This window comes from Neopsephotus bourkii, unplaced genomic scaffold (assembly GCF_033783945.1).
Source record: "Neopsephotus bourkii isolate Nb327-2 ecotype Australia unplaced genomic scaffold, CSIRO-AGI_Nbou_v1 NB_1423, whole genome shotgun sequence".
Lineage (NCBI taxonomy): Eukaryota > Metazoa > Chordata > Aves > Psittaciformes > Psittacidae > Neopsephotus > Neopsephotus bourkii.
The window spans coordinates 1,033,646-1,055,599 of NW_026901900.1; the positions used below are offsets into that span (position 1 = coordinate 1,033,646).

Consider the following 21,954-nt stretch of genomic DNA (forward strand, 5'->3'; position numbering starts at 1 on the left):
TATGAGAATTTATTTAAAAAATATTTTGCTAATACAAATGAAACCATACAAAATGGTAAGCTTTCTTATCCCCACTTAAATATTCAGCAGTAATAGTTTTAGTTTTGTAACAGACTTAAGAGTTAGTATCAACATGGCTTTGTTAGTTTTGTAATTGACAAAAGTGACAAAGAACCCCCCTACCACAGAAAACACCGAAGGAAACTCTAGCTGCAGGACAAAATGTTTTCTACACATTGCTTCTACTCCAAAGCAGTCAAACATAACATTCTCTTGGGTGAATACCTAGTATTGCTTTCCAGACCAGAACTGCATCTGCCCACTTCAATGAAGTGGAAAAAGCTCTGCTCTGGACAGAGCACAGATGCTCTGGTGCACATAAGCCCTTCTGACTCATCCACTTATCAAGTCTAGTTGAGGTTGGGTTGCTTGTTTTGTTGTTTGCGTTTTTTCCCATTCCACCACTGGAAAAAAATAAATATTTTAATCAGAAAATCTGGAACTCTTATATGAGGAGATTCCAGTTGTGCACATCAAGTCTTGCCAATTTCACTCCTCCTATCAGTGTCTGTATTGATTTGAAGGTACCGGGTTTTGATGAAACTGACCTGGTTTTCAGTTTTGGCAAGGCTCACTGATAAGTTTGATACAAGATGTTAACAGGGTTGCTACATATGCACACATCAATTTTAGGTTCACACCAAAGCACTGTGCAGTCAATAAACTATCTTCACTAGTGTGAACGTATCACCTTTGTCCATCATGCACACAATCATGCCAAAGAGCAAAACAATGGTGGCTTAATAGAAAGTATCTACACCACAGTTTAGGCAGAAAGTGAAAAAAATGCACCAGGAAAAGTCTGTATCAAAGGCATCTATTATTTTAGAGAAAATAATAATAAAAAAAAAAATCAGGTTGAAGACAGCATACTTCTCTACTACACAAACTGATGAGTTACTACTACCCCTTTTGTGCATCAGAACATACCCACAACATTCAATGCATTCATATGCAATACTAATTCTACCCTTCAGAAAAAGGAAGGCCAAGGAATATTCTACTTTGTCACAGACATCACCTTTACTGTTTTTCCAAGCATGACAACTTAAGTAAAAAAGTCAGAGCACACAACATTTTGAAGTTCCAGCTACTACTATCTGTGTCCCTTGTGAGAGTACTTTGTACACCTTTTCTGAAAACCCCCCACCCAAAATTTAAGTGGGCTTCAAAACACTTTAGAAAAGAAACAGCAAGTCAGGAGTTAAGTTCAGTTCCATGCCCAGAGTTACACCTTGCAAGTTTCATATCTTCCATTTAATCACTCCAAATCAGAAGCAGTCCTAGTTAATGCCAATTCTTTAGTTCACTTGAGCCCTGCAATACAGGGTGTGGGAGGGAAATATGCTCATTAATAATTTATAATGTTGTGTTAAGGACAAATGCATTAGTGAAGCTTAAGATGCATCTGGTTTACTGGCTACCAGATGATGAGGGCTAAAGTTCTTTTACTTTGGGTGATATTCTGAGAGGCCAAAGTAACTGCAGAGGCAAGATATATGCATGCACCAAGTGTTTTAGCTGGGAGTCAAACACCTCAATGATACACAGCAGTCTATGGAAGCATTCTCTTCCCACTAAGGTGATACTCTAAATACTGCTGCTTGCCAGAAAAGGCTTAAAAAAAATAAAATACTGTAACTATGAATGTCCCAAGAAAAAAAGCTGTTTTTTTTTCAGGTAGGTGAATAGAATGAACAACAATACACATGAAAAGCTTGCATCTTTCACTGACTTATTCACTTCACAACTACTGACAAGACTGATGTACATATTTCCGCACCTGCAATTGTAAAAGCAGATAAAATATTTAATATGTAATTTACAATGTATTTTACCAGCTTGGCATACAGGATGAACAGAATATATCAAAGTAGTTGACAGTTATAGGCTTGTGGAGGCCCTGCAAAAATATTACTTCAGATATCTGCTAATTTAAAAAAAATCAGTTTGCATTTTAGAAGTGATACAATTCAACCTACCACAAAATACAAAGAGCTGCAAAACGTATACCATTCCAACAACAATGTATATAAGTTATTAAATAATGATCTGATTTAAAAGAATATAAATGAAGCCTTTAAGTAGGTCTTTTCTACATGCATATTATTCCTCATTAACGAAAAATATGTATAAAGGCCATTGGTAATTGCTTTGTTAACCACTGTAGAAAATGCCAATTCTCTGGTCACAGATGCCACTAGTTTAGCACTTAAGGTCTCTGCAGTGTTACATGTGATTACTTTTAAATACTGTTAATTCTATTACTCCATTGGTAAAGAACGGGTGACTTGGAATATGGCAGTCTTCATATTGAGAGGGCAGTGATGCACAGTTTTATAATTATCCAGAAGAACAGCACCCTCCACTGCTCTGTACTTGTGGCTCATCATCAATGATCTGTACACCTCGCCTTGCTATTCCTGACTGGCTGGAGCCATTGCCTCTTGCTCTTTCATCCACTTGAGCAGTTTCTATCATTCCTGTAAAGGAAGAAATGTATTAAATGATATTCCACTGCATTTTGACCCAAGAATTTGAGATCTTAATCCATCTGAGTTGCATGCACAAAGTTCAGCAAGAGCAGTTCTATTTATTATGTGGAAGTAAGCACTTCTTAAAGTGATACTCTGGTATCACATGGCATAGCTGTAAGAACATACTTAAATCTTTTTCCCAAAGCACCAAATATCGGCAGCTCATGTTGACTAGGGACACTTTAGATGCTGAGATGCTCTAGAGCAAACAACTTCAAAAGCTAGATTTACCTATCCGTATCAAAAACTTCCTGTTAAGAAAGAAAACAAGAAACCCAACCCACACAGCACCACACCCCACAAGATAAACCCTCAACCTACTCCTCAGACATTCAGGTGAAGTTTTGCTTAAACTCTTGTATCATAAGACAACAATCAATATGACAACTTCCTTGTATTACAACATAACCCTACACTGTGATTTTTAACATTTGCTTAGACTGCTGTGTAAAATTTGCATCACCACAACTTCCAAGTTCATGATTTGTAATTGACATCACTTGAGAAAATCCTTGAAAGAGACTGAAGCAGAGGGTTTGAAGCAGGCAATAGTGAGACCCATCACATGAAGTTTGATTGGAAGTTACTATTTACACAAGTGAAACAGCAGTTAGTGCTCCAACAAATGACATTTTTGGAGTAGAGCATAAAGTTGCAGTATCATAAGCGCCCCATACATCAAGCTCTCAGAGCAGTTACAGTACACAAGTGGCTTGAAGTAGACTCAGATGAAGTAAATTCTTGGGAATAGTTTACATTAAAGCTCCTCTATATGGTTTTAAGCATTAAAGTGAATGAGCTCATTTTGTGAATGAGCTCTTTACCAGCAAACTAGATAATACCTACTTTTACAAAGGTCAAGGAACAGTTCTTCAATTCCTTTGTTCTGTTTAGCTGAAGTATGATAATGTTTTGCTCCAACAGATTCAGCATACCTGTAGGAACAGATACAGAACTCGATTGTACTAAAAGGACTAAAACTTTCTAAGCTATCTTGCATGAATCAAGGAGTTGGTCGCAAAAGGTTTTATTCCAAGTTCAGAGTTAATCTACATGTGCTGCACAAAGCGAATTCTGTGGTTAAAACTGCTGTGATTGATGAAAAACACCAGATGAAATAAAGAAAAAATCATGTTTAGAAATGAAACTAAACTAAAAAAAACTAAATCATTGACTTTAACCATGTACAACTCTCAAATGATGCTTTGGTCAGTAAGGACATTCCAGGACTCTGATACAAACAGAACATTTAACACAGCAGCCAGCTAGGCACTGCTGGTTTATACTGCCAGTTGTTGACACCATCACAAGTTTATTACTCCAGCATAATTCTGCAATGACTGTGTCTATGAGTAATTGGCGTGACTTACGTTTCTGCTTCTTGCACTGAAACATGTCTCTCTTTTTCCAAGTCTATTTTGTTACCTGTTGGAAACAATTCAATCTTTCAAGTCTCTGTACTCCAAAATTACCCTAAAGGAAGTAATCAGGTAATCACTGCAACCCATCATTTTCTTGCAAACTATCCCAGTAAAGATTAACTCTTACACAGCTCTCAATTTGGAACACAATTATACGACTTAAAAATCTGCTTTCACTAAAGCATTTACAGGCAATGAAAAGGAAGTTTTACTTCTGTAGAGATCAAGATAGCTAAATAACTCCATACAAGCCACTGATTCAGCCTTCTGCTTTTCTTTTGTAATTTATTAGCAGCTCATCCATGCTACAGAGACAGTTTTTGTAGGTCATCCTTACATCTATCCTCCTGAAAGTATTTTAATCACTAAATATGACTTTAAATTTAAACCCAGTATTTCTGTTGTGTTCTGTTTGAGCTCAAATACCCAAGTTTTAAGACTCACTCCCCAAGCACTTGATTATGAAAGACAAGCATCCAGGCTATGCCACTGAAAACAGTAGAAAACATGACATTTGAGTACCAACAAAAACGATCATACACATTTGAGGTTTATGTTTCTCTCTGTTGCACTACAGTCTTCAGGTGTCTGTACCATGCACTTCTGACATGGTGTATCATTAAATAGCTATTTTTTTTATATTAACTCTTCAATTCCTCAATGTGATCTACAGAAACTTCTAGATCCAACTGAACTTTAAATATCAAATTAACATAAACTTTGCCACTTCACATGTACAAGCTGTCAAAGCAGTGTTTGGAAAATACTATTAATTAAAAAACATTTTTAATTCAGTCATTAGACTCATGTTAAAAAAAAAAAACAAAACAAAACTTACCTACTATACATAAACAGATCTCATTTCCCAACATTTTTCTTAATTCTTTAACCCAATTTTTTACCTGCAAAAAGAATAAAAGTTCATTCTCACTTGATATACTTACTACTAGCTTAGATATTGTGGAACTGACCGATTTCCTTCATTAATCACTTACTCTAAACTGGAAACAAATGTGTTTAGAGCAACACAGATGGACAAAATATTCTTTATATAGCTACGCATGGCTCTTGTTCAGCAGTTGAAATTAAAAGCAAATGACTTAAATAAAACAGTTCAATTACTCCAGAAATGTAACTCACCACACCTGTGTTAGACCCACTCCAAAGAATACCTTCACTGCATTGGCCACCTTAGGTCAGGCATGAGATCTTTTATTAACAGGCACTTACTGACAGATCACAAATGGTACTTTAAAGGCAGATGTACCTGAACTGAGTAGCTCAGGCTGCATTATAACAGATGTTTGTTTCCCAAGAGAACAGATGGGACAAGAGTGTCAACTTAGGTGATGCTAAGTTATCTGTCATTAATTCTGTTGTCATGCTTTGAGGTTGTATGATCAGTGCACTGACTTAGGGACTGTTATTTTAAGGGAATTTAATCATGACAAGAGGTGATCAAGAACCTAAAAATAGTTAGGACTACACAATACAGAGGTATGCATAACTTCTGCTAATTAACCTTCCCTCTTTTTTTTCCCCAAGAACCATAGAATTTTATTAAGTAGGGCTCCGCATGAGAAGGTACATGTTGAAGTAGTACTCAAGTCATTGCAATTCCGCAGATGGAAGGCAACAGTTTAACTTTTAGCACAAACACTTTACTTGCCCTGCAACACACTATTTGAGTTACTTAAGCTGTTGCAGAACTATAGCCTTACACTACTTCTATCACTGCTAACCCAAGCTTTGCCCATACAACCAGTTTCTTACTCCTCTATACGGAAGCCCTACTAGTTTTGCCATAAGTTAAATCGGAGACAAACTCACTTAGGAAACAGTGTCACCAGTTTTCAGCTGGAACATCTTATAGTGACAGCACAGATTTGACACGAGGTTGGTAAAAACCTCACCTGCTCAGAATGATCAACTAATACTGCTATCAAATTTAAGGGTTTGATGAGGATTTGAAGTCCAAATACCTATTATCACTGAAAAAGTAATGTTCCCACAATCATGTATTACAGTTTCAGAGTTCAAATCTGAAAAAGGTCATGTCACTTAATATCTTTCAGTAATTTTGTTTATACGGTAGAGATCAGTACTGTGTTTTACCACAACAGTTCTGGTGCATGTTTGTAGCCTGTCACATCAGATGGGAAGCAACTTACACCTAATTCTCTGGTGGCCTTTGAATAACCTTGCTAGAACTTCAGTAGACTGATAAAGTCAGCCTTCAAAAGAAGGCTGGTAGGACATACACTTCTACTAAACTCACAAATATGGTATGTATTGCTCTTGCTGAAAACACAAGATTCCCATTTACACACATACCACAGATTATCTTGACATTTACAACTCCCACGGAGGTAACAACTGTCCAGTACCTTTTGAAAAGAGTCTTCATCTGTTATATCATATACTAGAATGGCACCATTAGAATCCCTGTAGTAGATCGGCCCCAATGCATGAAATCTTTCTTGACCAGCTGTATCCTGCATTCAATACACACTTGTTAGGATTTAAGACAAAGCAAACAATGCTTCAAGAAACAACAAAGACTTCAAAATTTTACTTTTATTAAGAAGTGCCTAACATTTGAGTTCTAATATGCCCAAGTAATTTTTCAGCAAAACAGAATATTTAGCTAGGGGAGGGGAAAATAGGAAAGTAAACATACCCATATTGCAAGGTTTACTCTTTTTCCACCAATATTTAGCTTCTTTGTAAGAAAAGATGCCTGGAAAGCAAAACAAATGAGTTAAGTTTTACACACAAATGCCTCATTTGACTTCAGATTAATTTACTAATAAAAACATCTGAATCAATAAGAGACAGATTTCTAGATCAAAATACTCTTTAAGCCAGAAGACTGAGTCAATATTAAGCCAGTTAGTCATTTTACTACAGTTTGCCAGGAGTCTGTTCTAAATAAATTTGGCTTAAGCCAATCATTTACTACATCTTTTTGCTGTTGTTTTGAATGATTTGGGGAGGATAAGAGTTGTGTGTAAAGACTCTGAATTCACAACACTGGTAAGTCCAAGCTGACCTCAAAGCATTTCACAAGAGTGCACAAACTTTGGGTAGGAACCAGCCTAACTGGATTTTTTATTTGGAGGAATGAGACCAAGTAATTCACTATCACTGAGCTACTAAACCAAAGTAAAACAGTTTTTCACTAAAAGTCTCAGAATACTGGTATTCTGCACATTTCCTTGCCTGTATCTGTTCCTTTTGCTGAAGTGAGCCCACAGCTCTCCCCATCTGTTTTCGGAGGCTTTTGGGGGAGCAATGGTATGGTATGGATCATGTTTACCCCCCCCACCCCAATTGTTCACCAAGGCTCAGCAATGCTTTTCAGCTGACACAAAAGCAAGCTACAGGATAAGAAAAGCCCCAGAATAAGCATTCAAACTTTTCTGAAAGTTCTACTACACTACCTTCTGAAAATGTTTTACAGGACCAGAGCATATCACAAGGTTTGTCCAATTTCCGCAGCCCAAGAGTATATCTGCTCTCCAAGCCTGCACAATCTACATTTTTAAACACCACCTCTGTTACAAAACGTATAATTCAGTGGGTAAAAAGGGACATAATTTAATACAAGTTTAATAGGCTAGAACAGGGTCTGAAGGAGTCAATGCATTTGGAACCTGCTCACACTGCTCTGCAAACTAGCAGTGTCAGGTTATCATCATACAAATCAGTTCCCAAGGGTTTCTGACTTTTGCCTTAAATTATACTCAGTTTTCCTTTCAGCTTCACCTCAACTTGCATTTGGCTACAAACAAAAACTCAGGGTATTTTAACAGTACATTCATCCCAGATGATTTTAGGCTGGACTGCAACAGCTTAACATGAGCTCTGTATCAGCACTGACCAGACACTGATCTAATTCATGTGCAGGTAGCAAACGCCATAGACCACATCAGCTGCTCGATCCAGCTTACTGTTTATCTACACATGAAACCAGTACACTCATGTACTGGTAGTTCATTTTACATGGCAGTTCAATTTACACCAGCCTAAACTGCCATCAAGGTGCCTCTCTGGAGTGCAGCCTGTATTACAGTTAAAGTCATCCAACAGTCAGCTGCTAGAGTGGGTCCTGGTCTTCAGCTACTTCCCCAGCATCAAGTCTGGTATCTGTATGACCTAAGGTGAGATGATTCACAAAACTTCTCTTTTCAAAGTAAATCGTATGTTCCTCTAAAGCTTTCCATGAAGTCTGGTAAAAAGAACAGGTAAAGAGGAGGAAGACTAGAGGAACAAAAAACACTTAAAACTTTCCAAAAGCAGACAGCAAAGAACTAATCATTATAGCCACTGTATTAGACACAACTAAAGCATTAATGCTACCCCTGCAGTGTACAGTGAGGAGGCATTAAGTCAGCTTCAGAAAAAGCTCTAGACAGCATGTTAAAAGTATTTAACACTCCAGCCAACTCGTAACAAATATCTTAACAGCAAAGTTAACAAACAGATCTTACACATCAGGAAAACTTTAGTTCTTTAATCAGTAACTCTGAGAAGTTTATGCCTTTCAGCTAGCTGCCCCTTAAAAATTTTCTTATCAGTGCCTAGTCTTCATATCTTGATTTGTTCTACTACACCACAGTTTAAAAGCCAAAAGCTTTGAGGTGACTTCAGAAGTTCTGATCCATCAACTCTTGGGCCATATTAAGAGAAGATATGGTTAGACACAATGAATCCAGCTTGCCTAACACTGCTGTATTGCACTACTTCATATTCTACTGTGAATCTCAAACAAAAAGCTCTTGAGCACTGTTTGCTTTTGTCACAATACTGATAATCAAACCTGTTCAGTTGATACGAATTTCACCTAAGTGACCAAGAATCGCATTTCTGGACCAAAAGGCAGAAAAGTCCTTCACAGAAACAGAGTTTATATTAACAAAAGAAAACCCCAAACCAAAACCAAATCACACAGAACTCTGTATCCATAAAGTTTATGGTTTCATGGCTATAGACATTAGCCCAATTAATATCACAAATATCTATGGGGATAAGCCTACTTGAATATTTGCTCTGTCAGATAAAGGTAAGTATCACCAGTCCTTCAGGTCATCACAGCTTTTGATAGCAATACTGTCTTTTTTGCACAAAGTATTTCCTTTGCTATATACCCAAGTATTAGAAGACCCATACATTCAAGTAAGGCTTTTTTAGTATCTTCTGAACAAAACAAAAAAAACAAAAAAACAAAACCAAAGACTAGGGCAAGAGTATTTAGTACTGGGCTACTGTACTTGCTCTCTGTGTTAAAACTTGATGAATTTGTACCGATCAAGTATTAGCCTAAAGTCTTAGGCCCTTAACCAAAATAAGGAGTGACAATCCTGTATCAGTTAACCAGATTACAAGCAAATTTGCCTAAAAACTTTGTCAGACAACAGGACTGGAACCCAGTTTGAAGTAGTCATGGTTAGTAATGAACAGAAGGCTTTGTGAACATGTTGCAAGAAACAGTCATTACTACATTACAGATTAAATGTTTCATTCTTCTTTACTGTGTTCATATACTTGAACACTGTCAGCAGATTCTGTTACTGAATTAATAGGTATGGGCAAGTTTGCTGTATTTACTATCAGTAAAGTTGGGTTTACAGCCCCAGTGACAAACCACCTAATATTTACCTAATAACACCACCCCACCCCCCCAACTTCCTTTTGTCTCATAGAAGAGCAAGGCTACTACTACTTGACCTTAGAAAGGAAAAAATAATCAGGTGGATTTACAACTCTGGATGAATAGTCAGTTCACCTGACTATTCAATCCAAATAATTGAATCAGGCAAACTGACTGAAACCACTGGGTGGGGGGGAACCCAAAATGGAAGGAAAAGCCTAACTCCTGCTTAGGGATAACTCAGGAGCTGGTTTGCAGGGAAAAAAAAAAAAAAGCTCCCAAGAGGTCAAAGCCTTTGAAATCCAGACAGTCTAGACAGCATTAGGTAATTACATATAGAAGAGGATTCAACATTTTTTCTAATCTCCCAAGAATTTACTAAATTGAGAGCCTACAGACTGAAGTCCAAGTTGTGTCTTGACTTAACAATCAGTAAGTCATAAATAAAACTTCATATTACTTTTATTACAATGATAATTCATTTTTGCTAGACCTTTCAAAACCCCATAAATATGTAAGACCACAGTTAATTCAAAGGTAAGTAAACTCAAAGAGCTCTTTGAAGCAAGGTACTAATTTTGGTATTTGGCTCTAGTGTCTTACGACTGGTTTGAAGACTACTTTCGCACTTAAAAGGATAACGCAATTAGAAGAGCTAAAATTCCATTGTCTTCATGTGCCTGTAGAAAGATTTTTTTAATTTTATTTTTTTAATTCTAAGAGCTCAGTTTCAAATGTCTATCAGGCCCTATTAGGAGTTGATAAAGGGGCATGAGTAGAACATAAGACAGACCCAGCTGGTAAAAATTCTCTTGAAAATCACTTTAGTGTATGTCACCTGCCGCTTGACTGCTTCATCTTCAGCAGAGGCAACCAAGGCATACAAACACTGCATCCAGCACTGAACCCCCTTTAATTGTCATCCCCTTGCTCCCAGCCCCAGCCATCTTAAGACAGCCAAAACAGCTTTTCCAGGTTATGCAAGTCCATCGCAGCAATCAGGATCCATATACCATCAGTGGATCTCTTGGGTTGGATATTTAACAGCGCACCACACATTTGAAAGATCAGCACACAGAAGCTCTATTGATCTTGAATAATTAACAAAGTGTCTACCCAAATTAAAAAAATTGCCAGGAGGTTTATTGGAGCAATTCCACCATAGTTCACTTGATACTAATTTATAGCTCAGAATTATTTTATGAAGACAAGACCACTGATCTCAATATTTCTGTCAATGGGAACCAAATTTAACTGTCCCATCAGATCTGAAAACACATTATGGATTGCATTAATTGCCTGCATGAACCCCTACCTTTTCTGCATCAGTTTGTTCACATTATTCTAGATAAATGTCAGCTTCTGTGAGTCAGTAGCTACCTTAATTTTAATTCCAATATGCAGGTTATCAATATCTTGATATGACATGATGCTAACACACACATGACTTAACACTAACATACCTACAGCAACACATCCCAACAGCCTCCTAATCTCAAAGGAACTTCCAGCTTACCATTTCCCTCTAGCTAGCATTTAGGGAAGAGGGGCACAGAGAAAAAGAGAAACAGCTCCCTTTCACTAAAAGCCATCTGTAACCAGCACGGAAAGAAACTCTCCTATTTAGTGAGTTTCACAGGGACACAGGTTAACTTCACAATGGAATAATACTTAAGTGTTAGAATTCAGATATGAAAGTACAGATATACATTAAAGATTCACACTGACCAATTTAAAGACTTCTTGAGCTCACCCCCATCACTGGGCTCATGTTGCAAGAAGCACCAGCCAACATCACTAAATAAGTTTCCAGAAGGCTACACTCTCACCACCCTTTTCCTTGTTGTCATATTGGAACTAAGCACTAAGCAACAGTTTCTCTTATTCTAAAAGAGAGAACACTGTATATGGAGAGCCTCTTGTCTCAATATTTAGTGATCTTTTCATGTGATTCATCACCATGTCTCCTTTGCTAAATCAGGAGCTAAGTATTTATCTAATTTTGGCTGTATTGGAACAAAATAATTTGGTACAGAACTCTGAACTGATGCCGTGAAACAAAGCCACCTTATCAGAGTAAGACTTTTATCTTAAGAAAAAGGATGTTTAGCAAAAATATCACTTCATTGGTTAAAAAATAAGATAAGGAGAAACTAGGATATCTGAAAAAAAGACTCTTTTAATTTGCTAGTGAAAAAACTTAGTCCAACGTTTTTCTGGAACTGTAAAATGCAGAAAAACAAGAATAATTAAGATATTTCACAACTCTATGTTATGTAAGGCAAGATTCTACAGCAACTCACACAGTATTTTACAATCAATAAGAAGTATATGTGGCTAAGGAGGCCAAGAACAAAAAAAAGCAAATGAGCCGAGAAACACAGTGGAGCCAGTTAAAAGATACAGGTAGCAACGAGAAACCTAATCACAGTGGAGAACCAAAATTCCTATATCAGGTGTGGGCATGTGCTTCCACTCTATAGGCACAAGCACACACACCCCTCTCCAGAGAGTCAAAACCCAAAGCTTTACAGCCACAGTATCTAGCAATGTTTTCCTGCCAGCACTTTGAACATACTTAAAGGTCTGTTTTCCAACATTTGTGATCCAAGTCTGTATTCCAATTTTAGATTTTCCACTACAGATTTAAAGAACATGGTTAACAAAAACAAACAACTCACCCCCTTAAAAAGGCACACAAAACCACCTACAAACTACAGACTTGCATTAACATGACAAACTACTCAGTTCTTCTCTTTTTATACAGAATACGAGAAACCAGGTATACCCAATCATTTTTATGGCCTTTAAGCAACTGTTTGCTCCATGCTACACTTCAGCTGTAGTTGTAATTTTTATGGGCTACCAGTCCTTTCTATAGCACAACAAATATCAGTTACCTCTATGACAATCAGAGCTACAATCAGCTTTCCATAATGCCACACCATGCCTAATAAACCTATGAACAGATTCATCCAACAGCAAAGTATGAACATAGGTAACAAAGCTTCAGAACATGTTAATTTTTTAACTCGCTATAGCAAAGATGTGTTTATGTGTTTATGAAATATTCGCTGTATTGTTTCCAGCACACCTCTAATGTTCCTTTGCTTTTTAAGGGAAAGTTTCATTATTAAATACCCACGAGTTTCCCCGAGAAATAGCACACAACTACCCTAAGTCTCTCTTTTGGCATTACCTACTATTTGTTTTCTACTTTACAGATCCCCAAAAGTGTTCAAAAGCTACTAGTGGCCCACACGGTGGCAAGGCTTGTTTCTTTATTTACAAAACAAATAAAATACCAAGAGCAATAAACATTATAGTGCTAAAACCACACTTTCATATACATACAACTGCTAAGAAAGATGCTGTGCAACTAGTGTAACTACAAATAAAGGAGTATAATAGCAGAGACATCCTGAAAGACTTAAACTTCACACTGTGGGTTGTATGGTAAAACATGTTTTCCGAGACCATGTACAATATAAGCATTTTATTCTCTACCATGGCATACACACCACTCAGCTAGCAGGTAACGAAAAAACATTACTTTCAAGCAGACACCCTGCCACATTTTTAGTTCTTTATAAATTAGCAGAGCAAGAATCAGGCCAAATTCGTGCAGCTAATGCGACAAGCAAGCCTTAAGAATCTTTCCTGTTATTAGATCATAAGCTCTAATCTCATAACCCATTTGGTAAAAGCTGTTCTCTTTAAACAGTAGCATTTAGGTAGCCCAAGTATTCAGATCCGAGAACATGAAAAAGACTGCAATTAACAGAAATGCAGCACATATGAAGCACTTAGTCATCAGTCCTATACCAATGACTACAATAACACTACTTTCAAATCATACTTCCGAAAATTCAAATGAAAACATTCACGTACATAATTGGAAAAAAAACCCCGAGCAATTAGTACTCAGAACAGAAACAGTATCGAAAGCTTAAGTCTGAGGAGTAAACAGCACCAAGGAAATTAGCTTCCAGCAAACTCAGCAGGGGACAGCCACCATTTAAAGCGCAGCAGTGATCACTCCGTCCACCGTTAAGCGGTAAACACCAAAACCCTAGTGCGGGTTTACGGACCAACCCTTCCCAGGCACTAAGGCAGAAAGGGCAGGCCGGTGAGCGCCGAACATAGCGACGTCGGGTCGGCTGGCACCGCCGAGCAGCCCTAGAAGGTGCGCAGAGCAAGAGCAGAAAAGCAATGAGCTCCTCCCCCCCACCTTGCCTCAGCCCGGTGGCTGTGGGCCGGGGCCCCCAGCCCGCCCCCAGCTCGGCCCGCACCTGCAGGGTGGTGATGTGCTTGTCGTTGAACTTGTTCTCGCAGTAGCGCAGCACCAGAGAGGTTTTCCCCACGCAGCCCTCCCCGAGCAGCACCACCTTGAAAGAGAAGCTGCGGCCCCCGGCCGCCGCGCCAGCCCCCGCCGCCATCCGCGCCCCGCCGCCGAGTCCAGCCGGGCCGCCGCCGCCTCACATCAACGGTCTGCACCGCCGCCCACCGGGACGGGGAACCCGCGACGGAACAGGAGAAAGGCCCGAGGGACTGGAACGAGACAGGGGGCGATGGAAAGAAACCGCCGAACCCCAGGGAAAGCGGTGAGGAGGGAGGGGAAAGAACACCCAGAACCACAACGATGCCCCCAACCGACAGCCCCGCTCCCCCTAATGGCGTCTTCTTCCTCCTACGTCACGCGCCGCCCGGTCACGCGCACCACCCCGCCCGCCAATGGAAGGGGTGGACGCGACGGCGGAGAAAGGCCCCGCCCAAGGGCAGCTGACGGGAGGGGAGAGGAGCGGGGAGGGGCGGGGCCTCCATCAGAGCGAGGCGGAGCCGGGCGGCAGCTCCTCCTCCTCCTCCTCCTCCTCCTCGGGCGGCCCCGGTGGCCGGGGTGCGCTCGGTTCGTTTGTACACTGCTGCGTGGGTGCTTGCACGGCGGCGGGAGCAGTGGTGCGAGTAAGTGTACGTGCCTGACAGCAGCTCTGCGGGAGGCGGCCTCCTCGCTGGAGGGGCAGGCCGTCCGGCGCGGACGCGGCGGGTGAATCATCTTCCGACAGCGGCTGGATTTTTCCATTGCGCGTAAAGGGCAGCCGGAGCGGCGGCTGGGGCGAAAGCAGCTGCTAGCGGAGGCCGGGCTGGGTGGGAGGAGCTGCTCTTCAGGCCTGTCCCAGGAAACACCCTCAGGGGAGCGATGAGCGGAGCGCCAAGAGGGCAACGCCGCAAGCCTGAGCGTGACACACAGCTGTGCCATGCCATAGACTAACAGGACAGTTTGGGTTAGAAAGGACCTTAAAGCTCATCCAGTTCCAGCCTCCTGCCATGGCAGGGACACCTTCCACTAGACGAGGTTGCTCCAAGACCCTTCCAACCTGGCCTTGAACACTGCCAGGGATGGGGCAGCCACAGCTTCTCTGTGCAATCTGTGCCAGTGCCTCACCACCCTTACAGGGAAGAACTTCTTCCTAACGTCCAATATAAATCCTGCTGGTAGAGATAAAAACCCATGCAATATTTACAAGTGCATATGAATTTGCTTTTACATGTCATATTGAGGCTTTCTAATGCAGCAAATACATCTACCAAGCAACTCATAGAATAGAATCGTAGAAAGTTAGGGTTGGAAAGGACCTTAAGATCATCTATTTCCAACGCCCCTGCCATGGGCAGGGACACCTCACACTAACCCATGCTACCCAAGGCCTCGTCCAGCCTGGTCTTGAACACTGCCAGGGATGGAGCATTCACAACCTCCTTGGGCAACCCATTCCAGTGCCTCACCACCCTAACAGGAAAGAATTTCCTCCTTATATCCAGTCTAAACTTCCCCTGTTTAAGTTTTAACCCATTACCCTTTGTCCTGTCACTACAGGCCCTAACAAAGAGTCCTTGCCCAGCATCCCTATAGGCCCCCTTCAGATACTGGAAGGCTGCTATGAGGTCTCCACGCAGCCTTCTCTTCTCCAGGCTGAACAGTCCCAACTTTCTCAGCCTATCTTCATATGGGAGGTGCTCCAGTCCCCTGATCATCCTCATGGTCCTTTTCTGGACATGTTCCAACAGCTCCATGTCCTTTTTATGTTGAGGACACCAGAACTGCACACAATACCCCAAATGAGGGCTCAGGAGAGCAGAGCAGAGGGGCAGGATCACCTCCTTCGACCTGCTGGTCACACTCCTTTTGATGCAGCCCAGGATACGGCTGGCTTTCAGGGCTGCAAGTGCACACTGCTGGCTCATGTTCATTTTCTCATTGACCAGCACCCCCAAGTCCTTCTCTGCAGGGCTGCTCTGAATCTCCCTGTGAGCAGAGGCCAAATCCTCTAAAAACAGATTATAAACATAGCAAGCACGGGTTTTGTTCCAACTTCAGCGTCCCTGTTCATGTGAACTAAGTTATATGAGTCTCTAAATGTCTGCAAAAAACCTAGCCCATGATTAAGTGCTGTATGAGATGTAGGAGCAGGTGATGAATAAAGCACAAGAAAAATGCTCTGTTGAGTTCCATGACTATAAGGATCTGGTAGTGTTTCATTCATTCAAGAGCTAGGTAATTGCCTTGTAAAACTGGATATCATTCCTTAGTTAAAAGCAATCCTCACAAACCAATCTGAAGTGCTGCAGCTTAACTTCTCTCTACGGATCATTTAGTGGTAAGAAAAATAATGCTTATGGAAAGGCACCATAGTGCAATTTCCTTTTTATCTTGTCAAAGAGTATTAATGCTCTGTTGTGTGAGAAAGAGTAGAGGAAAGTACATAGAACAAAGATCAAATTTCCTGAAGCAAGAAGCTTCATTACTGGATAGTGTTATGTTCACATACAAAGTGGATTGGTTTTATTTTCTCAAGACATAAATACATATTTCTGTTTTATCCAGGTGTAAATAAAGGGAATAGGACAAGGGGAAAAAAAAAACCCAACACAATGCTAACACAGTTGTCAGGAGTATCTTCCTTTAAATAAATTCCCAGTTTTATTAGCACATAGGGGGTTTCAGTAAGTTACTATAAAACTGTCTTGCTGGAAAGCCATGCTTGTTTCTCCCAGTCATGCCTTCTGTGTACAGGCAGTAAAACTGACTGGCATGTTAGTTATTCTTCTCTCAGGCTGAATGGAAGGAGAAGGTAAGATCAGGCTCGGATTGATTAAGGTTGCTTGCCAGAAACAGTGGAAATCATTGCTCATGAGGAGGAGGTGCTTGCAGATCCCAGCAGGCTGAGGCTTTCCTGGATAGCTGGTGACAAGTGCATCTGCTGAAACACAGGACTGTATGGAAGGAAGTCTTGAAAACTGCTAGAGAAACAACTTCCTGTTCTTGTAGCTTTTTACTGTTTTCAACAAAAGCAGGTTCCGTACATATCTTCCAGAGAGAAAAAAGCTGAAGCTTAGAAAAGGGAAGAGGAGAGACATCCTCTGTGAAGTCTGTATGCTAAATGCACCTGTAAACACTGTTTTCCTAACAGAGAGCACAGCAAAGTGTAAGGCAGCAACTGAAGCTCAGTCCTGCAGACTGTTTCTCCAGGGACCCTCTGCTGTGGTGCAGTCAGAGGATGCATCTTCCCACTGACAGTTGGCTGCTGTGAATAACTGCTGTATTCTATCATTTCTGTTTTCCTCTCTCTCACCAGGAGCCTGTAATTACTGTTTTGTTGCATGAGAAGTCCTGTGTCTTCCAAAATAAGGCTGCCAATAGTAAATGAAATTAAAAGGCCCATCTGTCTGAGAACAGAAAATTCTGTCAGAGCTACCAGAAGCATCGCATTTCTCTATAATCTGATACCTATTACTTATTAAAATCTGCACGTTTAACCATCTGTGGAAGATATCAAGTTACTTTATTTTAATAGTGTTTACTTAATTTGTGAAGTGTGCATTTTATTTCAGCGTATTTGAGAAGATGATGCCTCTTTCATTTGTGTGCTTCCTCTTTTTACATAGCTTCCTAAAAATACTTCTACAGACCTCCTGTTTTAAATATGTTGCTGATGATATCTGCATGAAAAATGCCTTTTGAGGCATATTTTCTATTTCACAAATAAACTACAATACCCTATATGTTATTATACCAAACCAAATTGTGCCATAGTATCCATTGCCATTACTTTTTATTATTATAGTTACAAAAGTCTACTCCAGCTTTTTACTTCACAGGCAGCATCATCTCTGAAAGTGAAAATCAGATGCTTCTTTCAGCTTGCATTACTAAGTGTCCTTATAAAAGTATGAGATGTTTTAATTCCACTGTAAACTTAAATGCTTGTAGTAGCTGTATGGAGGAGATACCCTAGTTGGTCAAACCTACAACTTGAACACCTCCTGTGCCATTGGCAACACACAACTGATTTCTGGGATAATTGCAAGTTTCCTGTAAATTATAAAGGTGGCAGTTGTTTTGCAGATAATGTCAGTCTTATATTTGCATTTTTTCCCTTGGAATGTAGTTCTGAGCATAATACTGTTTCAGTAGAATGCTCTGATTTTGTCAGATTTACTTGGAAAATAAAAATAGAATGAAATTTCAACCAAATAAATATAGTTGTATAAGATCAAATGATTCCTTGAAACTGTATATATGTCCATAAAAGCAAGAAATCAGGAAAATAAAAAAACAAACAAAACCCAATCAAGTAAATAAAAAACAAACAAACAAAAAACCAACAACAACAAAAAAGGGCACAAAAAATAACAACAAGAACAAAACCCCAAAACACTTAAAGTTAGCAATACTGACTCAGTTCTTTCAGGAAAGAGAGATGCTCAGAATGAAATGTGTGCATTTGCCCTTCTGATGTGACTGATAAAAACACCTGTCTAGACAGAGAGACAATGAACACTGTTTTGCCAAATGGTAATCACAAGTAACATCAACCCATCAATCAAAAATAACGGTATCTAGGTTGAGATCAGTACTTTGGGTTGTGTAAATCTATGATAATTCAGTAAGCACATGTGAAGAAAATTCAATTAAGTGCAAAGATGCAGTTTCATCCAAAAATAAAAATGACTTTTCATGTTCTGAAAATGAAGAATAAAGATGAAGAGCAAAGCATGTGAACCTGGAAAGAACAATTAATTCAAGAAGAATCTTGACCCAGAGGGACTTTTCTGAGCATGCTTTACCCACTCACCACTGAGAGCCTCCATGTACCTGTGGGGATGTTCTTGACAGGTTCAGTAATGTCCTTAGAGGCTTTAATGTGGCATAAAATTTGTTTCTAATTTGTAGAAACAAGTAAAACATAGAATCTGATTTCTAGCTAAGAATCGGTGCCAGCAAAGGACAACCAATGTATTTTCTTGTCTAGAAAAAGGTGGTTATTTTTAAAAAGTTCAGTTCTCTGTGTTGAAAAGGAATTGTAAATGTCATCGCCCTTGGCATAAGTAGTTTTAAACCCTTTGCCACTTCAGATTATCTTTTTCGTGTATTCACAGCAGCACAGACAGCAATGCCAAATAGCATCCCCATGCGATCCTGATAGATCCACTCACTGACAAGCAGCATCCTGGACACGTGCTGGGAACAGCAAGCAGCATGCTGCTTCACCATTCATTTCTCCCCTGCTCTTGGCATTTTCCTTTGCAGGAACAAAGGCTCTGCTCCAGCTCTAAATATTCTGTTCATTGTTTCTTCTCCTGCTCTCCCTGAAAAGAACATCCCTTGAACTCTTTAGCAAAGGAAGAGTGGGGTGAAAGCAAGAGCAAATCTTGATGGCAAGGTGGAGCAATCAGCATGCTTAGAGTAAGCTCAGAAAAAGATGCTGGAGATCTGAAGGGGAGGAGGGGGGACGAGGAGTGAGAGGAGAGGGGAAGTAAAAAGGAGGGACTCAAGTAGTCAGGTAAATGGTTTATTAATTTATTGCAATTCTGCTATTCCCTAGGAAAAGAAGGAAAGGAGAGGGAATAATGATCTGGGCTAAGAATGAGGAGGAAGTAAAACCCTCTCGTTTTCTCCCCCCTCTCTCTTTTACATTCTTGCTCTCCTAGTCATACCTACAGTTTTTCTCCGGGTGCCTCAGTTTTGGCAAATTTGGCCGTTATCTTGGATATGCTTCACTGATTATGTTTTTGAAGCCACCCGTCTAAGTCCTGGAGTTCTTGCTGTATTAATAATTAAGCTGTAATGATAATAATCTATGTGTTCTCTGACAACATTACTCAAAATTACGTGTGGATGTGTTTTATTTATTATAGGAAATACATATTGTGAAATATATATGATCTTCCTGGGGAGATCATTCCAGTGGCTGCTTGTTCTCTTTGTAAAAACTTTTCCTCTGGTGTCCGGCCAGAATCTCCCCAGGAGTAACTTGGGCCCATTGCCCCTTGTTTTTTCTGTGTGACTCTTTGTGAAACGGGAGTCTCTGTCTTCTTTGAAGCCACCCTTTAAATACTGGTATCGCATGGAAACTGCACAGAATCTCAAAGCAATGAAGAGGAGACTAATGGTGGTAGAACTCCTTCCAGCATTAATTCACGATCCCACTCTTCAGCCCTGTGTGGGGGCCCTGAGAGCAGCCCTGCTCTGGGAGGTTTGGCTGCTGGGGCACAGAGCCAGTGTAGTAGCCACTGTGGTGGCAGCACTTTTATTCTGGGGAGAGGCCCCAGAAGAAGACATGCAATACGAATTGTTAGGTCCTTGGCTGCTATGAATGCGAGGTTGGGGCTTTGTGGAGCATTTGTTGTCACTCCAACACTTTGGCTGGTCTGAAGGTTTCATATATAAAGATTAGTCCTTCTGGTTGGCAACCAAGGTGAAATCAGAAGAGGATTCTGATAGAATAAATACATTACAACGACACCTACATTGTTTTGTATTAACAGCAAGAAATGCACAAGAAGAATAAAAACTACTTGTGAGAAGAAATGTGCTATGAATGGTGCTTCTGAAGCTTGCATGATCAGTTTGAATGGGTGGAATATAAAAATAACAGCAACCTATGATCTATTCAACAAGCATAAAATAGTGAAAAATCACACACAGGACCCTGTCGCTTGTTTTGGACACATTGTAACTTGTATCAAAATTAGTAACAACTCCAACACAGAGAACCTTGAATGCAGCATTTCAGCTAGTAAAACTCAATTAATGGACGTTGCTGGGGATAACAGAATCATAGAATAGTTAGGGTTGGAAAGGACCTTAAGATCACAGAATCACAGAATCCCAAGGGTTGGAAGAGACCTCAAAACATCATCTAGTCCAACCCCCCTGCAAGAGAAGGGTAACCTAGAGTACATCACACAGGAACTTCTCCAGGCGGGCCTTGAATACCTCCAACGTAGGGGACTCCACAACCCCCCTGGGCAACCTGTTCCAGTGCTCTGTCACTCTCACAGTAAAGAAGTTTTTCCTCATGTTCACATGGAACCTCCTATGCTGCAGTTTACACCCATCGCCCCTTGTTCTATCACTGGATATCACTGAAAAAAAACCTAGCTCCATCTCCCCTGCCATGGGCAGGGACACCTCACACTAAGCCATGTCACCCAAGGCTCTGCCCAACCTGGCCTTGAACACCGCCTGGGCAACCTATTCCAGTGCCTCACCACCACTACAATAAAAACGTCTTCCTTATATCCAATCTAAACTTCCCCTGTTTAAGTTTTAACCCATTACCCTTTCTCCTGTCACTACAGTCCCTAATGAAGAGTCCCTCCCCAGCATCCCTATAGCCCTCCTTCAGATACTGGAAGGCTGCTATGAGGTCTCCATGCAGCCTTCTCTTCTCCAGGCTGAACAGCCCCAACTTTCTCAGCCTATCTTCATATGGGAGGTGCTCCAGTCCCCTGATCATCCTCGTGGTCCTTTTCTGGACATGTTCCAACAGCTCCATGTCCTTTTTATGTTGAGGACACCAGAACTGCACACAATGCTCCAAGTGAGGTCTCACGAGAGCAGAGTAGAGGGGCAGGATCACCTCCTTCGACCTGATCAATCAAAGACTACCAAACAAAACACAAAACTAGTTTTAATTTCTTCATAGAAACTTGTCTATGTCTTGTATTCTACCCGTACAGTCGAGACTGAGAGGAAATGGTGTGGCAGTCCACTTAGAAAATCTGTATGGAAGGACCTGGAGACCAGCTATGAACTCTCAGCTGAATTTCACGAATATCTCATCTTTCATTTCTTAAAACAAACAGTAGAGCACACAGCATGAGGCAATCCTGAAGTGCTGGACTTCAGGCTTAAAAATAATCATGGCACTGGAGATGGTTTTCTAGGCATCAGGGACATTAACTGGAGCAGGAAAAGAACACTAACAGAATCATAGTT

The 21,954-nt window shown here is 40.5% G+C and overlaps 1 protein-coding gene across 1 annotated transcript; it reads right to left on the minus strand.

Moving 5' to 3' along the window:
- Positions 1-1,854: 1,854 nt before the first annotated feature.
- RAB21 (RAB21, member RAS oncogene family) lies at positions 1,855-14,246 on the minus strand. The gene is made up of 7 exons (XM_061368006.1): positions 13,964-14,246; positions 6,699-6,758; positions 6,406-6,513; positions 4,857-4,920; positions 3,968-4,022; positions 3,444-3,532; positions 1,855-2,543 (listed from the first exon to the last, which is right to left on the minus strand). The coding sequence occupies exons 1-7, from the start codon at positions 14,108-14,110 to the stop codon at positions 2,404-2,406; spliced, it is 663 nt and encodes a 220-aa protein (XP_061223990.1). The 5' UTR covers positions 14,111-14,246; the 3' UTR covers positions 1,855-2,403.
- Positions 14,247-21,954: the final 7,708 nt, after the last annotated feature.

Bases quoted from the DNA above. Each gene is read 5' to 3' on its own strand.
- RAB21 (XM_061368006.1), bottom strand. From the start codon at position 14,110: ATGGCGGCGGGGGCTGGCGCGGCGGCCGGGGGCCGCAGCTTCTCTTTC. The intron at 4,023-4,856 runs GTAAGTTTTGTT...TGTTTCCAACAG, and splicing joins GATCTGTTTATGTATAGTAG to GTAACAAAATAGACTTGGAA. The intron at 2,544-3,443 runs GTAGGTATTATC...CTTCCTTTACAG, and splicing joins GTTCCTTGACCTTTGTAAAA to GAATGATAGAAACTGCTCAA.